Source organism: Taeniopygia guttata, chromosome 3 (genome assembly GCF_048771995.1).
Source record: "Taeniopygia guttata chromosome 3, bTaeGut7.mat, whole genome shotgun sequence".
NCBI classification, from domain to species: Eukaryota; Metazoa; Chordata; class Aves; order Passeriformes; family Estrildidae; genus Taeniopygia; species Taeniopygia guttata.
In genome coordinates this window covers 98,501,300-98,525,347 of record NC_133027.1, presented here as the reverse complement: position 1 = coordinate 98,525,347, position 24,048 = coordinate 98,501,300, and the positions used below count along the sequence as shown (strand labels likewise).

At 37.5% G+C, this 24,048-nt stretch overlaps 1 protein-coding gene across 2 annotated transcripts in view; it reads left to right on the top strand.

The window, feature by feature from the left end:
- Window positions 1–24,048, top strand: part of PRKCE (protein kinase C epsilon) — a 284,740-nt gene that overhangs the window by 253,902 nt on the left and 6,790 nt on the right. Inside the window, exons 12-15 of one of the 2 annotated variants that reach the window (XM_032747421.3) lie at window positions 2,695–2,833; window positions 5,146–5,334; window positions 9,484–9,630; window positions 17,386–17,415. In XM_032747421.3, coding sequence (XP_032603312.3) covers window positions 2,695–2,833; window positions 5,146–5,334; window positions 9,484–9,630; window positions 17,386–17,400 — 490 coding nt within the window. In that variant the 3' untranslated portion in view covers window positions 17,401–17,415. The remainder of the gene's footprint in view (window positions 1–2,694; window positions 2,834–5,145; window positions 5,335–9,483; window positions 9,631–17,385; window positions 17,416–24,048) is intronic. The other variant, XM_002196599.7, reaches the window with a different exon arrangement.

The window sequence follows — 24,048 nt, the reverse complement described above, 5'->3', positions numbered from 1 at the left end:
TCGATTTTCTTCAGTTCCTATCATAATTATATGTATTAGGACCTTCTTTCTAACAGTCTGTTGTGATAGTGGCTGTAAGTGGTTCCAAGATTACATCAAATATAATTATAGTTTGATTTCTTTATCTGAACATCTTGCCTTCTTGAAATATAGTTTCTATTCTTCCTTAGTTAAAGAACATCCAAGATAACACTGCACTTGGAAGGTTACAAGCTACAGCTACAATCTCGTTTCCTTCTTCAGTCTGCAAGAGCCTTACTCTGACGATCACATTCTATAGGTGTTGCTATAGTCCTGTTTGAATGCAGATCTTTTTTATTGTAGCAATTTTAAGTCACTAAAGGAGCAGTTTTGGGAAGGCACATGATGTTTGAAACAGGGAGCTTAGTTTTGTTTCTTTGACTTCCTGTGGGGGGGACACAAAGCTGTTGATATCTGTTTGCCCTAGCATTATGTTGGACAATTCTTGCAAATCACTTCCCAGAGGTAGGAAGAGGTGGTTACTTGGGGATTTAAATGGTTATATGTAGGGGGTTTATGTTGCAGCCAGCTGGGTCTTGGATTGTTTAGGAACTGTTGAAATGAATGACCTTAAGGAATGATAAAATTTGCAGATTGCTCCAAGGGGCCATACATGGGTGACCACTGAGGACCTGCAAGAGCAGCATAGCTGATCCAGAGATAGCGAAGTGTGATGTAGGGGATATTGCTTGCTATAAACATTTCTACAGCCAGAGTCTGCTTCAGCCACACAACCCATATCTGACAAAGCTCGTTTATGTAGTGGTTTTACTCTTACTGAGGTAAATATGACTTTGTTGTGCCATGTCAGATTTGTTTTACACACACAAACCACTTTGTAACATATACATAACACAACCTATCTCTGCATGCACAGTAAATTCTCCAGTGCTTCCCAGTATCTGCTTTGTAGATGTATCATTGCAGATGTGCAATGATTATGCAGACCTTGAGTAGCAAGTCCACTGTGTCCCAGAAATAGCTGATTTTTATGTTGGCCTGTGTACCTGCTTGCGGAATATATGGGCCAACATGTTAAAAAATGTTTAAGTGTCAAAATAAAAAATAAAAACAAAGTAAAATCCACCTACTGAAATTGGTGTGAGAGGCAGAAAAGAACATTTCTATGGAAATCTCAGCATACTGTAGCCTTGGACATGTCTACAAAGTCTTTTAACATACTGCAGCCTTGGAAGGGCTGTTTCATCAATGCTTCCACCATGTTTGGTGCCTGTGGTTCTGAAGGCTGGGATTTGAAAAGGAGACATTTCTCTGGAAGAAATTCTCTGAGTAGTGTGAAGACTTCTCATCCCTCACTTACGTCAAATTTGATGGCATAAAGGATTTTTGCAAAAAACCTCCTCATCTTTTCATAGGGTTTTGCGGTGAAATTAATTTACAGAGGCTGTCATGGGACTTTATTCTTCTTCTCTGATTTAGAACTTGCCTACACATACACAATTTCTTTTTTTTTTTCATCAGTTCAACCTAAGGAAATTTGTGTCATTCCAGGAAAAAGAATTCTGATCAGAAAGTGTTGACAAAGTCACATAAAGACGTGTTCTGCTTTTGATTCTCACCTATTTTACGTCTAAATATACTGTGTATTTTTAATATAGATCAGAGATACCTAAAAGTCTATGCAGAAATATAAAAGGCAAATGTTGTTTTGATACACATGCAACATACGTGGGATTTTTTTGCCTTTGTTTTACGTTTATATTATTATATCTACATGATGAAGAGGTTTTACTTGGGGGGGGGGGGGGGGCAGGTTCATGCAAGTGAGAGTTCTTTTATGCACTGACTTTCCAGATCCTTTTTTTATTAAGTCTAAGGCTAGTGGCAGGTAAGTTAAATGGTACCTAGCGCCTGTTGTGTTGGAACATGTATTAACCATCAATAGTATATTTAGAAAATATGCAGAGGGCAAGATAGGAAAGATGGATATCCTTTTCTCAACCTTTTTTTGACCTGATCCAATTTTATAAGCAGACAATTGTGTGTTTTTGACACAAAGACATTTGTATGATCAGAAACAGCTGCTAAGATATGTTGTTTAACAATGAATGCAAGATATTCCTGTGCAATTATTTTTGAGCAGGCTTAAGCTACAGAAAACAGTGCTCCCAAGGATGGGAATGTTGTTTTTCTTCCTTCTCATTGCAATCTCAACTTTGAATTGCTAATATACATTAAGAATCAAATTCAGAGTAATCCAAGTTTGAAAATACCTATTCACTGAACCCATATGCTAGATTATGGATAAATTGGTACTCCTTGCTTAGTGCTAATGGAAAAAATAGAGACTAGCTTCATTGACCTATTTCTCATTGACAGAATGATAGATTGGTAGGAAACAAGAAACTGAGATCTTTCACAAACTTTTCTGATGCTGCCTCGAATACATAAAAGCTGTGCTTTCATGCAGCTAAAGAGAGTAAAAGCTTAGTCTTACAAAGTGCTTGTAATTGCCTGCTTCTTTATTTTACTGCTTTTAACTAGGTCTGTTTAGTGACTGCTGCCAGCTTTTCGTGCACATGCAGTGAAGGACAGTTTCTCAATGGGGTTTGGGAAACTATTTATTTGTCAAATTCTATGGTTTATTATGAAATTAAAGAGCACATGATCAAAATTTGAGAGCTGTTTTAATTTGAGGCCTTTGTATTTCAGGGACCTGAAACTGGACAATATTCTTCTGGATGCAGAAGGCCACTGTAAACTGGCTGACTTTGGGATGTGCAAAGAAGGGATTCTGAATGGAGTGACCACCACGACGTTTTGTGGCACACCTGACTATATAGCTCCAGAGGTATTTTTTTGCAGTGCACTAAGAGTACAGATATTCTTATTCATCAGACTGTGTAATACCTGTGTAATTTTAGACAGTCTTTACACATAGATAAAAACATTTAAGATGCAGACTAGACCCTGCTGCACTTGTGCTTAGGTAGTCTTGCAGAAAATGGTTACTCTACTGCTCACAAGCACTATTCCTTGATGATAGGAGTGGTTTTTCTAGTATTTGTTTCCTAAATTTAAAGTTATTCTTCTCAATTTACTCATTTCTCAATCAGTATCATTATGATGAATTTTAGCAGCCTTTAAGGTGCTAGATGCAACTATTGCAATATTAGTAATCTTAGGTAATTATAAAAATGTTTTTATTTTTTAGTGAGGTTTAAAAGAACATATTGATACACAAGAAGCCATGTGTTTGGTGTCATTTTCTCTACAGCCTTTGTGGGAATATAATTTTTTTCCTTTCTTTAAAATATCTGTGAGTGAAAAATACTATGCCTGTGCTACTTCACAGACTTGCACAGAAACATGGAAACGAGGTATAGATGCTGCATATTAGTTGGCAACATTTCAAGGTGTTCATTGGATAAAATAAATAGCTGAGAGTAGTGTGGCTTTTACATATTCTAGATTTTAATATTATGAGGTGCATTTCAAAGTGCCTAAAATTAACCAGTATTGAACAGTTATTCTGCCAGGCAGATTTTGTCTGCTCAGTTGAGTTAGTAACCTGTGCATCTTTCCACTTGAAGATTCAGTGTGCAAGTTTAATGGAAAAGTGTTGTTGGTTTGTCTTTCATCAAACATAAATTTGCAGTGAGGAAAACTGTTATTTATTATTCCTTAGAGTCAATAAATCATAAATCCATACTGTTAGTATGGAGTTGTTCATGGCTGTCCAACTTCAGTAGCACAACTGATAAGGTGTGAATCATCTTGAAACTATCATTATATAAATGTGTGTCTCACGGAGTTTGAAATGTATTCCATCATTAAAAGAAAATAAATACCATTGTGGTAGTTTTGGCTATTTATGAATTTTTTTTCTGATTCAGTATACTAACTGAGTCCTTTGACAAATTATTTGAAAATTATTACTGAAAATAAAGCAATAATAAGAACCCAGGAACTTTCCTGAGGCTTCCAATTTGTCATCTTAGTTGCAGAAGTTTAGCTCCTGCTTCTATTTCTCTTACATTGTGGTGATATGTTTTAATTTCCTTTTCTTCAGTAGTATCCAAAGAGTTCCCAGAACACTTGAAAAGTATATATCTAATTTTCTGTATTTGGTGCCTATAAAATATAATTTTCTTTCAATGAAGAATGTGGATGGGATCCAGATGTGTGTATCCAAATGTTAAACTCATTTCTATTTTTATGCTAAGGCTGAAGTTGGTTTTATATTGGTCTTGATTCCCAAGTACAGCACTAAGCCCAAGCAGTTCACCACAGGATTTCTCAATGTGCTGTGCAGTGTTGTGTAAGGAGCTGGTGGATTTGTTGCCATTCCAAGTCATTTTAAGGCAGCCAGCTTCACCTTAAGCATTCTCCTTTCCCTGGTTCCCTGTCATGCTAAACCAATGCAGCCAAACTGCAAGCTTCTTTCCAGTGAAAAGGAGACAAGAATTAAACTTGTTCCTGGTACAACAGTAGCTCTGTAAAACCAAGTGCTACTATAAAACTTCATCCAGCTAAACTCTTACTTGCTGCTAAAGGTATTTTCTACAAGGTTGAATTTGTGCCACATGAGAAGTTGTAGCCAGTTTTTCCTGAAAGCAAGTGCAATTAAAGTGAATTCTACACCATGTATTGTACAGTGGTTTAATGCAGTAAAAGGAACTTGAACAAAAATGCCTTTGGCTTCCTTCAGCCCTACCTAAAGGACAGGAATAAATCTCTCAGATGATCTCTCTGCAGCATTACAAGCTGGTTCAGTTTGTTTTGTTCAAGATAGAGACAAGGAAATGTTTCACATTTTCCACCAGTCTGTTTTGTATATGTGATCTTTTTTCCCCTATAGTGTGACCTGCTTTAAACAGCTTGGAAGGATATGCAGCTCTTTTGCTCACAAGCATAGTCGTTTACTCAAGGGACTGATAAACTCTCAGTACTTCTGAGAACAACATCTCGTTGACACTTAGCTGTGTTAGTGCAAATTGCAAGGGTAACAAACCGTGCCTGATGTTACTGAAATCAGTGTGTGTGATTCAGTCCTGCTTAGGCACTGGGGCTAGAGGAGCTATATCATGTTAAAACAGCAAAAGTGCAGCTGAGATAGTTGTCTCACTTGTCTCTTCAATCCAATCTCTTTTTCTGTGCTAGATCCTCCAGGAGCTAGAATATGGTCCATCCGTGGACTGGTGGGCTCTGGGTGTTCTCATGTACGAAATGATGGCTGGACAACCCCCCTTTGAAGCTGACAATGAAGATGATCTCTTTGAATCCATCCTTCATGATGATGTATTGTATCCAGTCTGGCTCAGTAAAGAGGCTGTCAGCATTTTAAAAGCAGTGAGTCTTCCATTACTTGCCTTCCTCCTCCTCCTCTCCATGGGTTTTTGGGGGGTTGGTTTGTTGGGTTTTTTCCTTGATTAAAATTGAATTTGCTGAAAGTTGTTGAGAGCAGTCACCACTGGGAGTTCAAGCACAGTTCAGAGTGCCACTGTTAGGATAATGGGGCCTTGGATAAATTACACCACTTGTGGGAAAGGAACAGAATGTTTGTATTCCACGCAGTTGTGGACTGTATAAATCTGTGTACTGCAGATTCATGTTTCAGGGAAAACACAACCAGAACTGTGCTATCACTTTGACACTTTATATGCCATATATAGTGTGGGAGAAGCACTACATAATTAAAGAAACAATGTTTTTATTTAACCCGCTTACAAAATTTCCTGTCCCTTTGCTGTTTTTCCCCTGTCATCAAGATGGGTTGAAAGCCTTTTATTTACAGCTGCATGTTCTATTTTATAGTTCGCATGATAAGCAGTCTTACTTTAGTGTGATTGTTTCTGTTCTCATTGAGATATTTCAGGGTAGTGATTTAACAGCAACTTGTGTCACCAAATGTCCCAATTTTTTAAAGCAGCCAATATGTACCACTGGGCAAATTCAGGTTTTAGACTATCTTTATAAAGTCAGGTTTATAAAGTCATTTATTACTATGAATGACACTGACGTAAATTCTTTCTTCTGTGCTAGTATCATCCTAAAATGAAGCAGAAGCAGTATGCCAATCCCCATAGTTGGCAAAAACCCAAAGAAAGATTTTTGGTTTAAAAAAATAACTTGGTTTTTATTTATTCCATTTTTCCACAGTCTTTGAAACTGGAAAATTTCTGCCTTTTTACATATTTTTCTTTCAGCATCTGGAGTAAGGGAGACTTTCAATTAAGAAGGCAACTGATAGTGTAAAATCCTGCAGAGATCTTCATTTGGAGTTGTTTTGAAATTATATATAAAACATAAACAAGTTGTGATTTAACACCAGCGGACTGCACATTCTGCAGAAATTCTCATCTTGACCTTTTGATGAAAATATCTTTAGGATCCTTCTAGCTGAGCAAGAGAGATGCTCTAGCAATGATTCAAAGCAGAAGTCAAAGTTAACTTCTCAGAAGTGTTTGCTGAAGTATCTTTTTTGCTACATTCGGAGGATTTTTTACTGCTGGTAGTAATTAATTAATAACTATTCTCCCTGCTCCCCCAGATAGCTTTCTGACTACTTTCTGTTAGCTCACATGATACTTTCATGCATCCATTTCTGTTTCCAGATCCTTTGATCATTTTACTTTAGCAATTAAAATATATGGACCTGAGCTGCAGAGTTCAGGCTTATATCCAGGGCTCAGGGGTTATTTTGGCACATTGTGAAGGAAAGGTTGTTGTCAGTTTTCATACCTACATCTGATTTTCATTGGAATCCAGGGGATTTTCTTTTATAGCTGACTTTTTTTACAAAATTTTCAGAGACTGTTTTCCTGGATATACATTTTGATAGTAGGAATGGTGATTTGTATCATGCTGTAGTCATAGCCTTTTAGGCATAAATTGATACAATTTAATGGAGCTGTGGCAATTTACACCATAAATAAAACACATTTCCTTAGGATTAGGAACCTGGTGCCTATGCATGTATGGTGTGAAACCTGCTTGAAACTTGTGTTCTTCATCTGATACTTGTCTATATGAAGAACAGGAAAAACAGAGGAAAGAAAGAGGCGTCTATGTATTTTGCTGCTGAATGGTAGCAAGGGATTAACTTTGGAACACTTCGTTTCCTCACATTGTGCTTCAAGACATGAGTTTTATTCTTTTAAAACTGTGTATTTTTACAGTCCTTCAAGCACCATGTAAGGAAAGTTTAGTAAGAAGACACTCTCTTGTATTAAGTGGCGATGTTGTCCTATTTTCTGAAGAAACAGTTTTCCTGTTATTTCCATCAAAACACTGAGGATGATATTAAAGCTCAGTATTACAAGGCAGCATGTTGCATATCTCCTGAAAACCCACACATCTTATTAGTCCTGTTTCTGTGAACTGGCAGGAATTACTATTTAAATTCTTTCCTGTGTAGTAAGGAAAACAATTCTTCATTGAAATTGGCTCTCTGCTTCTTCCCAAGCAGTGGAGAGATGTTGTCTCTACAGTGTGTGTTCCCTGTGTACAGATCTACAGTCTCTGGCTACAGAAGCAGAACCGTGTTTTTAAGCTCTGTGATTTATTTCAAGAAGCAAAATTTGGGGAGCTTAATGATCCTTGATTGAGGCCCTAAGCAGCATTTTTTCCTGTTATCACTTAAGTCAGTAGGAATGCTGATCCTAAAAGGCTTCTTCTTTCAGAAAAGGAGGTTCCTGCCTTAGCCATGAAAAGGTTTATGGCTATGGCTGTCACTCCATTTCTTCAGCAGAGTGGTCTGTCCTGACAGTTGCATCGGTGTTGATGCCGGTGATAAACAGGGAATAAATATCAGCTTTTACTTCACAAATAAAAAGAGATTAAATTAATGCAATTAAATGTCTGCTTTAGAAGTTTGATATTTTTTCTTCATATATGCGTATGATATTTTTGTTTAAGTATTCATTCTTAAAATATATTCTTTTTCATCATCCATGTCACAGTTTCATGAGGTTTGTGAAATACAGCAGTAAACTGTACTGGACTGCCTAGTCATATTGTCAGGTCCTGGGCTTCTTAAAAAGTTACATGTCTAGATGCTTTCCCTGTCTCCAGTTTAAAACAAAGATAAAGCATGGTAGATACTAGGATCATATTTTACTACTTTGATACCTGGTTTATATGGTACAAAAATCCTGTAGTTTCCATGTTCTATTTATGTAATGCATGTGGCTGCTGGTTCCTGGCCTGCTTGCTCCAGTCCTAGAGATGAAATAAAGCAGAGGAACGTAGGAATGCATTTTTTGTTTTTTCAAGAGACCTCACCAAAGCACAGTAATCCTTTCAAAACCTTTATTTCTCCTGCTCATAGGTAATATTGCCTGTAGTTTAGATATGACTTGCCCACTTGCAAAAGAACTTGCAGAGCAGTTGAGCTCAAGACCAAAGAGAAGGATCATCTTCAGAACAGCACGTGTATGACAGAATTACTTTGTTGATCTATGTTATACCTTTAAAATGACAGCAAGGATATTCTGTGGAAGGTTGATCTAGATATCTAAAACCATTCTAAGGGCTTAAGTAGCTACTTAACTAATACCTGGAGTACTAAAGCAAGGGCATGCATTACAGTAATTTTTTTTTCTACTTTTCTTTTCTCTAGAAGTATTGTTTAATGTGATGCATAGGTTGAAAAGGCACTGAACAATTATTACATTTGTTTACTTTGTACACTTTTTCTAAATTTAAAAATGTTATATAATGGCTGAATATGAAGTTATAGCAAAGCTATTGAGCTAATTCTATAATGTGCTTGTGTTTATAAGAATAGCATTTGTTGCTACTTGAATTATAAGGATTCTGTGTCCACACAAGTTAGGAATTGCACAGGTAGAGCAATTGCTAATAAAAGAAGGAAAAAATAACAGAGAAAAATCAGGTAAAGTAATATGAGCTGCCATCAGTTGATATCAATGTCTTACACCATTTGTACAGCTTTTTCCTGACAGGAATAGTAATGGTTTAAACACAAGAAGTTTATAAATTACTACACCAGAGGAAAACAGTTAGTTCCAGTCATTGGCACTAATCGTGTACTAAAAATGAAAGTAAATGTGTGAGTTATGTCATGGGGGACATGACATAACTTCCCATTCTCAAGGGAAGCTTTCTGCAGGTACTGATCACTCTGTCTCTGGAGGGTTTAAGATCGTCTTTCTTTCCTTTAGTATTTTTGGCTAAAGTTCAAAGTATACATGCTGAAACAGAATCTAGTCCTTTACCACTCTCAGTCAGATGAAATTAAGAGGTCTCAACAATAAACTGAAAGAGTTTTCTGCAGTAAATTTACAGTTTGGAGTCTTTGAATCTTATGGTGTGGCTGAAACCTCTGAAATATGGAGGGCCAGAAGCAATAACCTTCTGAAAGGGGACAGTCTCTAAAAACTTGGCTTTAAGAATTACAGTGTGTAATTGACTGGCAAATGATTTCCAGGTATCATCATTCATGTTTTAACTTTCCTCTCCCTCTCCACCCTGTAGTTCATGACAAAAAATCCCAACAAGCGACTTGGCTGTGTGGCGTCACAAAACGGGGAAGATGCGATTAAGCAGCATCCATTTTTCAAGGAAATTGACTGGGTTCTTCTAGAACAAAGGAAAATCAAGCCACCCTTCAAACCTCGGATTGTAAGTAATAGTTTGTATAACATTCAGAGAAAATTTGGTTTGGCAATTCTACTTGTTGGCTTTGCTGAGAAATGAGATTTCCTGATGCAGTATTTTGAGGGTTGAATTAGTAACATAAAAAACAGCACTGAGAAGATTTCTTTGTCATTCTTTCTGTTAAGGTAAGTGTCAGGAATAAATGTAATAATCACAGAAAAATGTTCATGTTCAGCCACATAAACCATGAGAAAAGGCACTGTATTAATTATATTCTGTGTTCTTAAAGATGCCATAGCCAGAAAAGATTATTCCAGTTGATACATACTGTCTATACTTCCTGTGTGAACTCTTCACAGTTCTGTATTGCTGATAGCCACTGGATTTTGTAGTAAAACACGGACAAGAATTTGTAAGGAATAATATTTTAAGTGAAGAAACTTGAAAAAACAGTTTCTTGGGGGAAAGAAACACACATTATGGTTATATACATTTATGTACTAATATTTTCCTGGATAATAACCAAGTATTTCTATTTTAAAGTAACAAAAAATCTCTTAAGAACAGCCCCATTTTCAGAAAGTATGAAAGCCATGCAAAAATATTTTATTCAGGTTTTTCTCTGGATGAAAATACTTACAACCAAATGTCACAGAATGCATGTGGTTACTTTTGTGCTTACACACTGTAAGAGGCTAATTTTGTGATAAATCCTCTGAGCCTGATTTGCATCTTTTCATTTCACACATTCCTAATTACAATGTTTTATTTGCCTGTGAATATGGTCAAGTTACTTGTTTGTTTCTTTCTTTAGATAATTTACAAAGATATTTTAAAAACTCAAAAAGCAAAACAAATGAGCAAAATAAAAACCTTAGGTCTCAACTCTGAATCCTGAGTGAAGAAATCCCCATGGTTTTTGAAGAATTGCTGTATGCCACATGTAAGGCCTTTACTTTGAGTTCAGTGAGATGCATTTCCCCAAATTCCTTATGTAGATGCTGAAAGCGGGGCTGACCATCCAGAGCAGGAGCCCGAGGCAGCTCCTCTGAGTCCACTCTTGGGGAAATCTCTCTCTCTCTCTCTCTCTCTCTCTGTGTAGCTGTGCAGAAAAAGCCCAAAGTGATTGACAACTGTGGGTTAAAGCCCTTACTAATGCCTTTCTAGGAGTAAGGTACGATGTTGTCACATGAGGAAGGTTTTCTTAATGTATTGGGGAATGGAAGCCTCATAATGCCCCTGGGGTGCAGCCAGTCCCTAACCCCGCTGCCCAGCCCTGCTCTGGAGGTGTGGCAAGGCTGCAGCTGATGCACAAACCTCTGTGGTGCTGCACGAAGTGTAAACCCCAACTTTACTCCCTTAGTACCTTTCTGAAGTCTATTTAGTACTGTGGCTGTTTTCCAGTCAGGTTACAGCTCTCAGATAGCTGCACTTGGACAAAGTCCGTGTTCGGCTGTGTTGCATTTGTTTAGATCTTTTCTTGTTTTCACAAAAAAATTGGCCTTTCATCTCACCGTAATTATTGTTGCTTTGCTCAGTATTCATCAGAATTTTGTTTTTAAGTCATGATGAACTATTGCAAAATTGTTTTCACTTTATGCCTGCATCTAATTTCCAGTTTCCTTTCATCTAGTCTGTTTATTGGCTGTTTTCCTTTCATGATCAAGATGCACGGTCCCTTTGACAATAGGTATTTTTATGAGGCTTTTATTATTTTTGTAAGTACTCCCACTGTGGCAGTCCTTAAAAAGTCAGGAGGCATTTCATATATCAGGTGTTTTTATTCATATCTGATATAAATGTCTTCTGCATTCTCAGTGGGATTTCTTTCTCTTTCTGGTAATTATTTCACTGTTATTATATTGTAAAGCCAATCCTATTTCATTAATTTCTGTTGTTTTGTTCCTTTTCCTCTTTTCTGCTTTCTTCAATGATATTTTAATTGAATCATTCAGTTTCAGTAGTAATTGCAGATTATTTCAGGGTAGTCTGAAATTTGTATACTTTTAGGACAGCTCTTCTCCTTAATAATTGTTACGGTGAATGTATACCTCCTTATTTAAACTACTGGTCATTTTTCTTCAGGCTACTTCTATAATGTTGTATTTTCATACTATTTCTATATTGTATCTACCATCTTTCTTTATACTACAAGTTCTGATTCCTGCAGTCTAGTAGTTCTGTATGCTTGGATTTTTTTCTGAACTCTTTTTTTTTTTTTAATACAGTGGTGAATTCAGATAATATGTACTCTTTGTTACAGGCATCTCTTATTATTTTCATGTTCCCAGTCTGTTCTCTCTAATGTATCTTCCCCAGTGACTAGGTCCTATCAACTTTTACTGATAACTTTGAGCATACCTTATATATTTATGATCCATGTTTATGATCCATCACCTATTTTGTGCCAAGTGTATAAATTTTACAGTTGTTTGGATTTTATTGTCGTATAGCAATATTTGAGCAAGGTCATACTTGAAATTTTAATTTGTCCTCTTAAAACTGAGTGATATATTACTTGGAAAGTAAAATGTGATGTAGATCTAGGCTGGAGGAAAAGATCACAAATATGAAATATAATTATTAATTATTCAACTTCAGAAATGGCAAAGAAATATAGGGCAGTATATTTCAAGTGTTATAAAGGTAGTTTTGTATACTTGCAAAGCTAGACCAGATTGCACTCACTTTGAAAAATTGTGAGAAGAGGGAAGAAGGTGAACACTAATGAAATATGATCTACTTTAAAATCTTCATAGAGAGTTCTTCTCTAAATTCAGTTGTGGGTGTAGCATTGAGATCCATTGAGTCAGATTAACAAACATAACTGTTCCATAGCAGTGGAATAACTATGGAAAAAACATAACTAATGCCTGTGTTTGGTATGTTTTATGGTTTTTAAAATATTTTAGTATTAATAAAAGGCTGTTGATTATTTAAAAGTGACTTTAATGTTAAGAGAGGAGTAAAAAAAAATATTTTAATCTTGTGTTGAGGAGGGCCTAGTTCTGTGAAAAGATCTATGAAAAGGGAGGCCAGATTATTAGTCAGAAAATAGACATTCTTGCATGTGATATGTGAGTGTACATATATGTTGGGGGAAAAGTATACAATGCATATATAGTCATCTGTGCGTTTAAATTGAGTTTTGCATGCACATACAAGAATGCATATATTTACACAGGTACTCTTCTATTTTCTGACCAACCAGTGAGATGACTAAGGGGGGAATATTTATTATTATGTCATAAACACTTTCAAAATAAAACAATTCATAAGATCCATTCAAATGAACTCCAGGCAATGTAAAGTGATGACATTAAACCAGTAGAATCATTAGGGAAAATGGTCAAACACTGAGGTCCCATCAGACAATGGAATAATCTGCCAAGGGAGGTCGTGGAGGTGTTATTGTGGAAAAAGCCTTGCTTCTGTTCTGCTTCACTTTCCTCAAAACACACGAGTTCCTTGATTAGCACAGCTGGCTTTTCTGTTACCAACCATCCTTTCTCTGCCATAATAAAGTTTCTGAGGAGCTATATTACATGGTACTGTCAGGCTGTGCTTCTCCATGGTTCAGGTATGTCACTTCAGCACTGCCAGCCTTGTCTGAATTCTTCAACTGAGCTTGGAAAAACAAACTGTGTGGCTATTTATTAGCCAAACTTTTAAAGGTGTTTTCTGTTCATTTGTTTGGTTTTTCTCAATCTCATTCACACAGTGGATGGATGTAATTATGTTCCTTATTATACCAGAAAATACCATTAATCTCTTTCTAGCTTGTACATTATTTGGTTATTCTAATGATGCTTTGGAAGCTGAAATTTCTTCCTGTGTCCAGCATTAGAGTGAAAATTACCAAAAGGATTTTGAAAATCTGACTGTGATTTTTCGAAAGCTTGTAAGAGTGCCCTGAACAGGGCATACAAACAGCTGAAGACTCAGCTATTCAGGACTCACACAAATAGCTGAGGTTTAGATTGCTGAACAGTGAAAGAAGTGCCACCCTAGGCTGTCCTAGATAGAGACAGTGGAAGGAGATTTGGTGGCTCTGAAACCTTCTGTGAAGGGTCTTTGCTTCTGCAGTTAATGACTTGGAATAGAGAATATAGAGGGGTTGAAATGCACTGGGGCTCAGTCCTGTGATGCATGTTATCTGCCAACTCTTCCCCTCATAAATCTAGGATCATGAGGCTTTTCAGTGGTAAAATTAATTTGACATATGTGTGTGTGTATGAATAAATAAATAAATATACTGTAGTTTACTATACTGAGAGTTTGTTCCATGTTGAGCTATTCTAAATGTTAAGCTATTCTAAATGTTAAGCTAGTGTCGAAGAAAAGTCATAGCTCTAGAGCATGTACATTAGAAATCAAGCAAACTTTTGAGCAGCTAGACAGCAGATACTGGTTACATATAAGCTCCAGTGACCTTGCAGTGTCTTTTGAAGATCATTTTTACTGTTCTTAAAACCTAATTCTTAGAGCTTCACAGCCAGTCATGAACATTTCTGGATAATAGTATTCATCCCTGGATACAGTTGTGAATATGTAATTGTATATGTAATAAGTACCATTTTAGTGCAGACAAATACCTTTTCTCCAGAGCAACTGTTGTGAGACAGAGGCATTTTATTCCTCTGTTGTGATTATATTTTTTTTTTGCATGTATTCTCCCTAGAATTTTATTCTCTTTGGAATATGAAATTTCCATTATCAGTAGCCATAAGGCCAGGCTATGGTTTGCAACATAATATATTGCTCAAGAACCACAAAGACCTTGATAGCATTCAGTGATTCTCTGCTCCCCATCTTTCTTTGTTTCCATGGCTATATTCCTGACTTGGTTGAGTTGCTTATTTCCACTTTCAAACTGCATTTGCCATCTTAAAAATTAAAACAATGGTGCAGTAGATCAATTTCTTACCTAAGTTATTGATGTGGTGATAAGTGTGGTAGATCCTGCTTGGTGGCATGATAGGATGATTCTGTCTATCCATACCAAATACAAACTATGCATTAAAAACAGTAATTGCAACAGATTACTGCTTTGGCTTTAATGTGTATTGATTAATTTTATATTGTTATAGTTCTTTGCAATAAATTCTTTGTGTCATTTCTGAGAGCATAGCTGGCCAGCTGAAAGTTTTCCAGAGTAAACCTGTGGCCTGCTGACATGTCAGCAAAATCAGCCAGCAAAAAAGCCCAGAAACAAGTGCACAAGTGGCAGAAAGGTGTGCAGTATCACAGTCCCTCTTGCCAGGGATGAAGGAAAATCACTGCCCAAAATTTGTTACTCACTTGGCTGAGCATCAATTTAACAGAACCATAGAATGATGTGGGTTGGAAAGGACCTTTAAAAGTCATCTAGTCCAACCCCTCTGCAGCAAGCCTAAGCAACCACATCAGGTTCTCAGAGCCATGTCCAGGCTGTCCTTGAATGTTTCCAGGAATGGGACATCTCTCACCAATCTGAGCAGCATTTTCAGTGTTTCGCTGTTCTCATTGTAAGCAATTTCTTTCTTATATCTAGTTTCAATTTACCGTCTTTCAATTTAAAGCCGTTACCCCCTGTCCTATGGCAAGAGGCCCTAAAAATAAAAAGTTTGCTCTCTTCTTTTTATATAACTTCTTTGAGTATTGAAAGTCCACAATATAGGGTCTCCCTGGAGTCTTCTCTTCTCCAGACTTAATAGCCCTAACTCTCTTTGCCCTTCCTCATAGGAGATGTGCTCCAGTCCTCTGAGGGCTTTCTTTTTGATTTTTGTAGAATTAGACCAGAAGAGTTAAATCACTCCCGTGTTTCTTGGTCACAGTGACTCCGTGTGCTGTAAGGAGATGTGAGACAGAGGAAAAAGCTCTTAGGCACTGTGCAGCAAGGACAGTCTCACTATATGCACACTCCTGTCCTTCCAGACTGAATTTTCACTGTCAACCTTTGCAAATGTGCATGCCAACAGACAGTCTTGCCTCTTTTATCTACCCTGTTGTCGATGTCAGGGTTGGGAAAATTTGAGACTCTGCCTAAGATGTCCTCAACATGAAAAAGCAGAAGAACTCTAAGTGAGGGGGTAATACAAAGCCTGGTAAAACAGACGTTTGCCATATGCATTTCTTTCTAGCAGTTAAGCCAAACTTTCATCACTAATGGCTTTATCAGTGCCTGTGGCAATCCATTCATAGTGTGGCTTTATGGACATGAAGTTAACAAAATAATCATATTACAATGATTCACTGTCAATATGCAGCTTTCACAGAACAATGCATTATTTTAATTTTCTCAATGCACTCATAATCTTGGTTTTCCATTCTAAAAGTTCACTTTCCTCAAGAGCATTAGAGAAAAAATGAATGGGATAGTCTATTGCAGAATTGTATTTTGCACTGTGGAGCAACAGCTGCTGTAGGCCTGTTCATCTAATATGATTTCCTTCATTTTGCAGCCTCTTCAATTTCTATTGTTACATCACTGAGAATATGTTCTGAATAATTGTATGTTCCTTCTTCAGTTCTGCCTTCTTGGGGGGTAGAGTGTTGATTTAGCAGCTATAACCAGAGACCCAAGAATTGCAAGATATATAAGTTTCTCAACCAGATTTTCTAGAAACTCATGATGTGGTCCAGCCTGCATCACCTAATCTTTTCTCAGTTCAAGTTCCCCTCTGTTGTAATCACAGGCAAAGTTAAGGGCCGGTGAAAAAATACAACTGAGAAATGTCAAGAAAACAAATGCTAAAAATCAGCCTGCTTTTAAATTGACTGAATACTTAGGACTTCCCTTGGAAGAGTGTTCTTATGCTATACCAGACCTCAGTGTTAGCAGATTTCCTCTCAGCCTCAAATTACACCTTTCTCAGCTCTAGTAACTCTAAGATAATGATAAACCATTATCGAAGTCCCTCCCCCCTTAGTTATCACTATCTGAGCCACATTGTCTGTATGCAGTTTCCTTTGTGAACCTGAACTCCCTTGTTAAGTCTTGACTTAAGGATGCCAGCAATGTGTCCTCTTTCCGTTTTGCACTGCAGCAAAGGTTTGAAATGAAGCCATTCCCAAATATGAAATTCTAGTCGTAGCCAATGATTGTGGGTTACAACTGGAGTCACTGAGCACCGTTAATTTTCTTTTCCCTCTCCCCTGAATGAGTGAAAAACTGGCAAAATTTTGGCAATCCTTTGCCTATGACTGAATGAGAAGCTGGATGCCCACAGTGTTTGGAAGCTGGGTAATAAGTAGCAAATACAAATCAGCACCTCTGGAGAGTCAGCTGGGCTGTTTGCACAGGCAAACAGGCAGACCTGCCCCATGGGTAGGTGCTGCACTGAATGGCTCCCAAAAAATGCCTTCAATTAGAGAGATGTGTGTTCAAATTGCTGCAGTAACCATCTGCTTACTGTGAAATACGGCTGGAATCCTTAAAGAGGGACCACATTTCTGGAGAAAACTTTCCAGTATGTTAGCCTGAAAAATAAGTTCTTTAATTACAGATTCATTTTCATACATGAATGATAACAGGCAAAGATTTTTTTACTTTTTAATGAGGGATTTTTAACCTGGTGTTGGGAAGTCATGATACTGTTTTGGTGGGGGTTCTTTGGCACACCTCTACTTTTTTGTGATAATAGTTTGTATCATCATCCATGCAGAATTATGACTTTGCCTTTACGCTGTGGGGAAAAAATCCTGTAAAATGCAGTGTCATTCAATAGCACCAGAAGGAACATAGGAAATTACAGGCCAAGTAAATTTCTTTTTGTGTAAATGTTCTCTCTTTTCAAGTTTGCTTCAGTGTGAATGTCCCTCTTTAAGGTAAGGCCTTCAATATGGGGAAAATGTCAAGGTAGGTCCACTTTTAGGCCTAATAACCTTGAGGTGTCCCTTCAGTTTCATAATATATTTCCATTCAGTCATCAGTGCATGGCAATGAGCATTTAGCAGATGGGCACGCAAGGGGCTATACTGCATGCCTTTGCATGAAGTGTTACTGCTTAGACACTGGGGAGTGATCTTGAGACCTCAGACCCTCATGTACCATTATTATACATTGAACATGATGTATTTCCCACTTGCTTCAGACATTTCAGGCATAGGAAAACAGTGGGCTTTCTTCTGAGAGTGACACCACGTTGATTAATATTGATATTGATATTAAAAAAAAAAATTTAGAAATGGGGTAGACTGTCAAAATGGTTAGCATACATCCTTTAAAAAAAAAAAAAGAAAAGAAAAATGGATGTGGACTTTGAGACAGACTATATTACTGACAGTCATAATGGTCATAATGGTGGAACTCCTACACTTTTTCTGCATGCTGCCCCTGTCACAGGGTATCATGAATCAAAATACTGAATTTTGGATAGTTCTCAAAGTTACACTTCTCTGCTACTGGGTTTGAGTGTTAGCCAGGCAGCTGCTGATTGAGAAGCACTGGTTGTTTTCAGGCATGGAAGTTCAATATCTCAGCTGAGCTTGCTGTTGGCAGCTGTGGACAACAAATAGTTCCATAGTTACCCCTGCAGCATAGCTCAGACCTATCAGTCCAGTGGCTGGGCAGGACAGAGAAGTCTGGAGCACTCCTGCCTCTTCCCTCAAGAAAGTAAAAGACCTTGGTTTTCAAAGCTTCAACTAGCTTGGCACTTTGTGCAACCTCTAAGTTTGCCCAAGATGTAAGTATATAACTTTTGAGGAGCCTGTGTGCAGCTTAGAGAAATCAGAAGTGAGCTGGTATTTTTAAGGGATTTCAGTGTTGTGTTTTGGGGTTTTTTGGGGTTTTTTGGGGTTTTTTTTTTTGAATGTACAAGGTTTTGTTTTCCCAGAATTTCTCACTCAGTGTGTCTGATTATGGGGTTTTTAAAATTATCTTCAGCGTCAGTGCCTCCAGCAACTGTTTTTATATGTGATTATCATAACACTAGAATTACAGAAGTTTGAAAGCTACTTCCCAGCACTGCAGGTTCCCAAATATTTATAAGTTAAACAACTTTTATTGGGCTTCTTTTGATTCTGTACTGGGGATTCATCAGTATTTGTTTGGTTTTGTTAAGTCCTGGTTTTATAGCACTAAAATATTTTCATACTGGATAATTAAGTCCGTATAAACATCTCTTAAGTGTACATTGTTGAGTGGTGCCCTTTGGGATAGAATGATAAGCAACTAGAGTGTACCTACTTTCCTTTTGGGCTTCCCCAGAAAAGCACGAATTCTGTTGCATTTTCTGACTGCTTTAATCTCCAGTGCAATTTTCATGAAGTTATCTAAACCATTAAGTGAAATAATCTTATTATGTTCACTTGCATTCTTATGTACGTTCTTAAGAATTCACGCAGAAATATTTTATTTTTATATTAATGTAGATAATATGTAATATTTCTGGTTTGGGCCTGTTTCTGATGTCAGTAAAAGCCAGTGGTGATTAAGAAGCAGTAGCATCTGGCTCTTTATCAGAAGGTGGAATTTATAAAAAAAAAAAGTCAAGACTCATTGAAGGGTGGCCTTTTCTGACTAGTCCCACCCCAGCTGGAGTCCAGTAAACATTGAGTATAAAAAGAGCTTTGGCTTTGGGTTTATTTCTCGTGCAGAACTTTCTGTGCTAGCAGTACACTATGCAAATGCAAGAATTAGGTCATACTAGGGCGTTCACCCAAAATGGGCAGCACAAATTTTGTCAGTGTGGGTATTCACAGCTCAGAATACTAGTGCAAAATTGACATGTGCACTGCTAGGCAGAGGGAGGACTGAAGCAGTTGATGTGTAGCTACTTATCTACAGCAGTAGGACAGGGAAGGCATCTTTACATGGTGAGGAATCCTAGCACTTAATTAGTCGCTGCCTTCCTCTTGTTATGCTGCTGTGCTGGTATAAGGGATTTTGTTGCTGTGGAGGCACAGACCTTGTACTGGTCCTCTGAACAGCATGCTCCAGAAGTCACATGCTTAAATCCCATGGGATGAGAGGAGCACTCAGTCTAAACACTTGCAAAAAACCTTAAGCACAGATCTTGTTCCTTGCATGCCATATTCACATTTGTGAAGGACCTACAGAACAACAGTTCTCTTGGCTTAATTCTGGAGTATGGAAAAGAAGGATCTGAAGCCCATGACTGCCCATGACTCTTTGGAAGAGTGTGGTTATATTTGACAAGCCAAGAAGAAAGGGTGACTGAGTTTTTGCTGTCATGTCTGCATTAACAGCTCAAATTCCCAGCAAGATGGGGTTCCCACTGTGCAAAAAGCCATATAAGTGAAAGACAGTCAAGAGATTGTAGATGATAGACACATCACAGCCCACCTATAGGAGAACAAAAATAAGAAGAAAACTAGATTAATGATGAAAATTACTCAAGCTCAAAGCAAATCAGTAGCAAAACCAAGAATCAAGTCATGTCACTACAAACTCTGCTATGTCGTGCTGTGTCTATTAATAAAACTGTGTTCCAAAAAAGGCAGTTACAGGGTCTGGAAGAAAGGTGGAAAAAAGATGTATTGAGATGCAGAAGTAATAGGCATTCACACATAGCCATGCAATGCCTTTTATTTAGCCTATGATCTGTATGTGCATTAGTCAAAAAAAAAAAAAAAAAAGAAGAAGAAAAGGCAACATCCTCACCTGCTTTCTTAAGTCACATATGTCTTTATTTTGATCTGTCTTTGTAAAGGCTTAAAAATAATCATTACACTTAAAAATATAATCTCTAGCAATTCTGTTGTTTTAGCAATAAACCATCATTGTGTAGCTTTCTCCTTTTGTCTTAGTTAAAAACTGTTATACCATTTTGCTGTATGAAAGCCTGTCATATGCATCATCCATGTCAAACTAATCAGCTAGAGTATCAAAGAGCATAAATTCCCAGAAATGTAGGTATTCTTGCCAAAAACTGTGTAGCATTTCTATTCTATGGCCTGTAATGCAAATTATTTTTATGTGTAACTGAGTCTTGGAATTTTGCTCCCACGGTAAGTGTTGTCGCACCTTTCAAGCTGTGATTTTTTTTTTTGCATCCAGCCTCCCAATGTGCATGTCAATGCTCCTTGATAGAGGAGGACTCAGAATCACAAGATACTGCTATGTAATTTCATGCCATCATCAGGAAGGCTTCCATAATGCAGTACTTTTCTGCAAAGAAATGTGTAGGTGACTGTAAGCAAAATAAAATGCTAGAAAGTCAGTATTTATTCAGGATATATAGAGTGTCTTGAAATATTTCATTACATCATTGACCGATTTACTAACATCACAGCGTCCTTAATTTATTCCTTGTCTTGCTGATTGCTTAGAGAATGGAAAGTAAAGTGAATCTATTGATCTTTTATAGGACATATCTGGTCAAACGCGTCAGTGCACAGTTAATCTATATTTGGATAACTTTTTCAGTGATTTTGCAGATGTCTCCTGGAAGCCACTAAAATTCTGGGAATATGTGCCCTAGACTTACCAACCTGCCTCACTTTTTCTACCGCTTTGCAAGTCAGCTCCATTGTCTGGATAGTCCTTTGTGCCAAAGTGCTAAGGATCGGGAAGGCCAAAAGGCTTCTACAGGTGTATTTGAGGACTCACCAGCAGGTGGTTCAGCACATTGTCACAGATGCACCAGCCCTGACTCCTGTCACTCTGCTGTGACAGTGGTAAAAATGCAGTTTCAGGAGAACACAACTGAAAATGGGCTAATCTGGGATGTGTGCCAGGATGTGAGAGGGGAGAGGACATGGCTGATTATGGCCTTAGAGCAGCTGAGGATATCAATGGAAGCTTGCCGGTATAATGTGAATTAGAGAGACACACATATAAAATCTGCCCTGCGGAGTAGATCACAGGGTTTGCAATAGAAATCGCATTGTGCAGGTGAAGGGTAATTTCATATGATAGTTCCATTACTTTCTCTTCTTGTCTTTCCTCCTCTTCCCAAGAAGAAATAAAATTGTTCCTCATGAGGTTACTTCTCTCAAAGAAGCCTACCTTAAGGGCAAAATGTAGTATAGGATTTCAGAAGTTGGCACTCTTTCCCTGCATTTTTTTCCCTTCAAAAAATGCATGTATTCTACCATAGCATAGCTAATGTGCAATGGCTCTGTGTCACAATCGAGTCCTAATTGAAGCAAGCCCTGAGAAGAAGAACACGATGGATTTTGAGGACAAAGGACTAACCAGGGATGGAAAGCTGGTGCTGAGCTCCCCTAAAACTGCTGTGGAATCTATCTCCATCCAAGTTCTGTGCAGAAATAACTGCTGTGGTGTAGCAACCAGGCTATGAACAAAGGTTTGCTATATACATGGCTTTTTACTGTGTGTAACTTTAGTGCTGTGTACTCAGGGTGATGAGTATACCCAAGTCGGGCCATAGAGGACAACAGGTTCACAGGGACTGCTGAGAGAGGTTTATTGCTCAGACCATGAACACAGGTTGGTTGTCAGGGAACCTGCAGAACTTTGATTTTATTTGCCTTTCTTTTTGTTTTGTGGAGGCTCTGGTTTTGAGGAAGTATATGTAAAAGTGAAATACAAAGGCTGACATTCTGGCCTCCTGCCTAGTTGACCCATTTAACAGTCCTAAGAAAGGGAATACCATTTCAATATAAATGTTTTTTCATTTTAATGTATCACAAATGATCCCTTTTAAAATCTATAATTTTGTGAATTTGCTTGGTGTTTATTAAATATCTGTGTACTTTCATAACAGATTAAAGTATGGACTGTATAGGTTGACATGCTTTCCAAATACTGTTTCTCTATCTATTAACACCTTTATTGAGTGGGGGCGGGGGGGGCAGGCTTTCCCACTACTTTCACTTAATGTGGTGCCCTTTACCTCTAATGAAAGCATTGTCTAGGAGAATGAAATCTCACCCTCTGCTTGGAAGTAATGAATGTTGTTATACTTTAAAAAGCTCCTTGGATTCAAAAGCCTTTTTATCATCATCATAAGATTCAGCTGAATATATTACAGCAAATGTGTTGTCACTCTTCCATGTGCGAATAGAGCAGGTAACATGCTTAGAAAATTTATTGACTAATAAAGTTATTTTGATAACAGGTATTTTTTATCAGGCAAGCTAGGAAATACTTCTAATGCTGATACAGATTCTCAGGACATGCAAATACTGTGAAGAGGCATCCTGAGGATAAACTGAAAGATAGGCCTGAAGTGTTGTGCATCTTAGCCCATTTCCTTTAAAATATTCATACTGAATTTATTTATAAATAGCATAAGTTATGTGCAAAAGTGAGTGGTCATTATAGTTGGTCTCAAATATTTAGAAACTACTACACCTCTACAAAAAGAAATCCAACCCATGGTGCAAAGTGATCTCTGCCTGTGCTGTGGTTTTTGTTATCATAACAAGGAGAGGTGAATGAGAGGATGGTGACGTGTGAGGTTAGCCACATAACCTTGTGCTTCAAACCAGCTGGTTTGATGTCTGAGTTACCCTTTGTCTTGATAAATATAATCTGAAAATCTTATCAGCTATGAGGTAGATACAAAATGTTTGAGCTTTTATGATCCTGATTGAAGAATTTCTTCTTGATGATACTGTGTCAAACATGGGAATCACTTATTACTTACTGAAATAAAATTCTGGATAAAATTAAGTGATACCAATACATATGAGAAAGTGTGACTCCTGCTGCATGTCCCGTTCTTGCTGCCATGTGCCTCTGGAGCTGCACACCAAAAGCTGCAGCAGCCTCCTATAGTTATATTTAAACAGCATATTGTGAATTTGTAGGACAATCAGGCTAAAACACAAACCCCATTCTTTTGTGGCAGTGTTCTTTCCTAGCCACCACCTCCATCTGGTTTTTACCTTCTCTGAGTAGCCTTTGAAGCAGCTGGACAATGCTAGCACAGTTATGAGAGTCCGTTTCAGTGGACTTGAAAGGGTTTCAGTGATTTTATGCAAATTAAATGAAATAAGTAACAGACTAAAGAGAGAGACTTCTTAATGTCTCCAAACTGGATAATTAATCTTTATTAGGCAGAAGAGAGTCCACTGAGCCTCTTGGCCTCATGACACATCTGATGAGTTGTCCAAGCGTTCCTGAGTTCCCTGGTTTGGAGCACCCTCTGTCAGGTGCCTTTTGCAAGGATTTCTGTGGCTTTTCAATACCAAAGGCTCCCATCATTCACATTTCCTTCATGTAATTAATGGAAGGAACTGCAAGTTTTAACTTTCTGAATGTCATAAGAACATGAACTTAAATTTCTTTTTTCAATGTTGAAATTCATATAAAGTCATTCAGTAATCACTGACAGACAAGGTTGCTAATCCTCAACATTGAAAAAGCTTAATAAGCAGATTTTAGTGGGGTTTTCTTAAGCTTGAGTTTGTAACTGCAGGTAGAAATTGAATGTTTTATTGAAATGGCAGTGAAAACAAAAGAATTCAGAAAATCACCGTTTAATGTGTGCTTATTAACAGCATCTTTTAATAAATATGTGAAGAAAT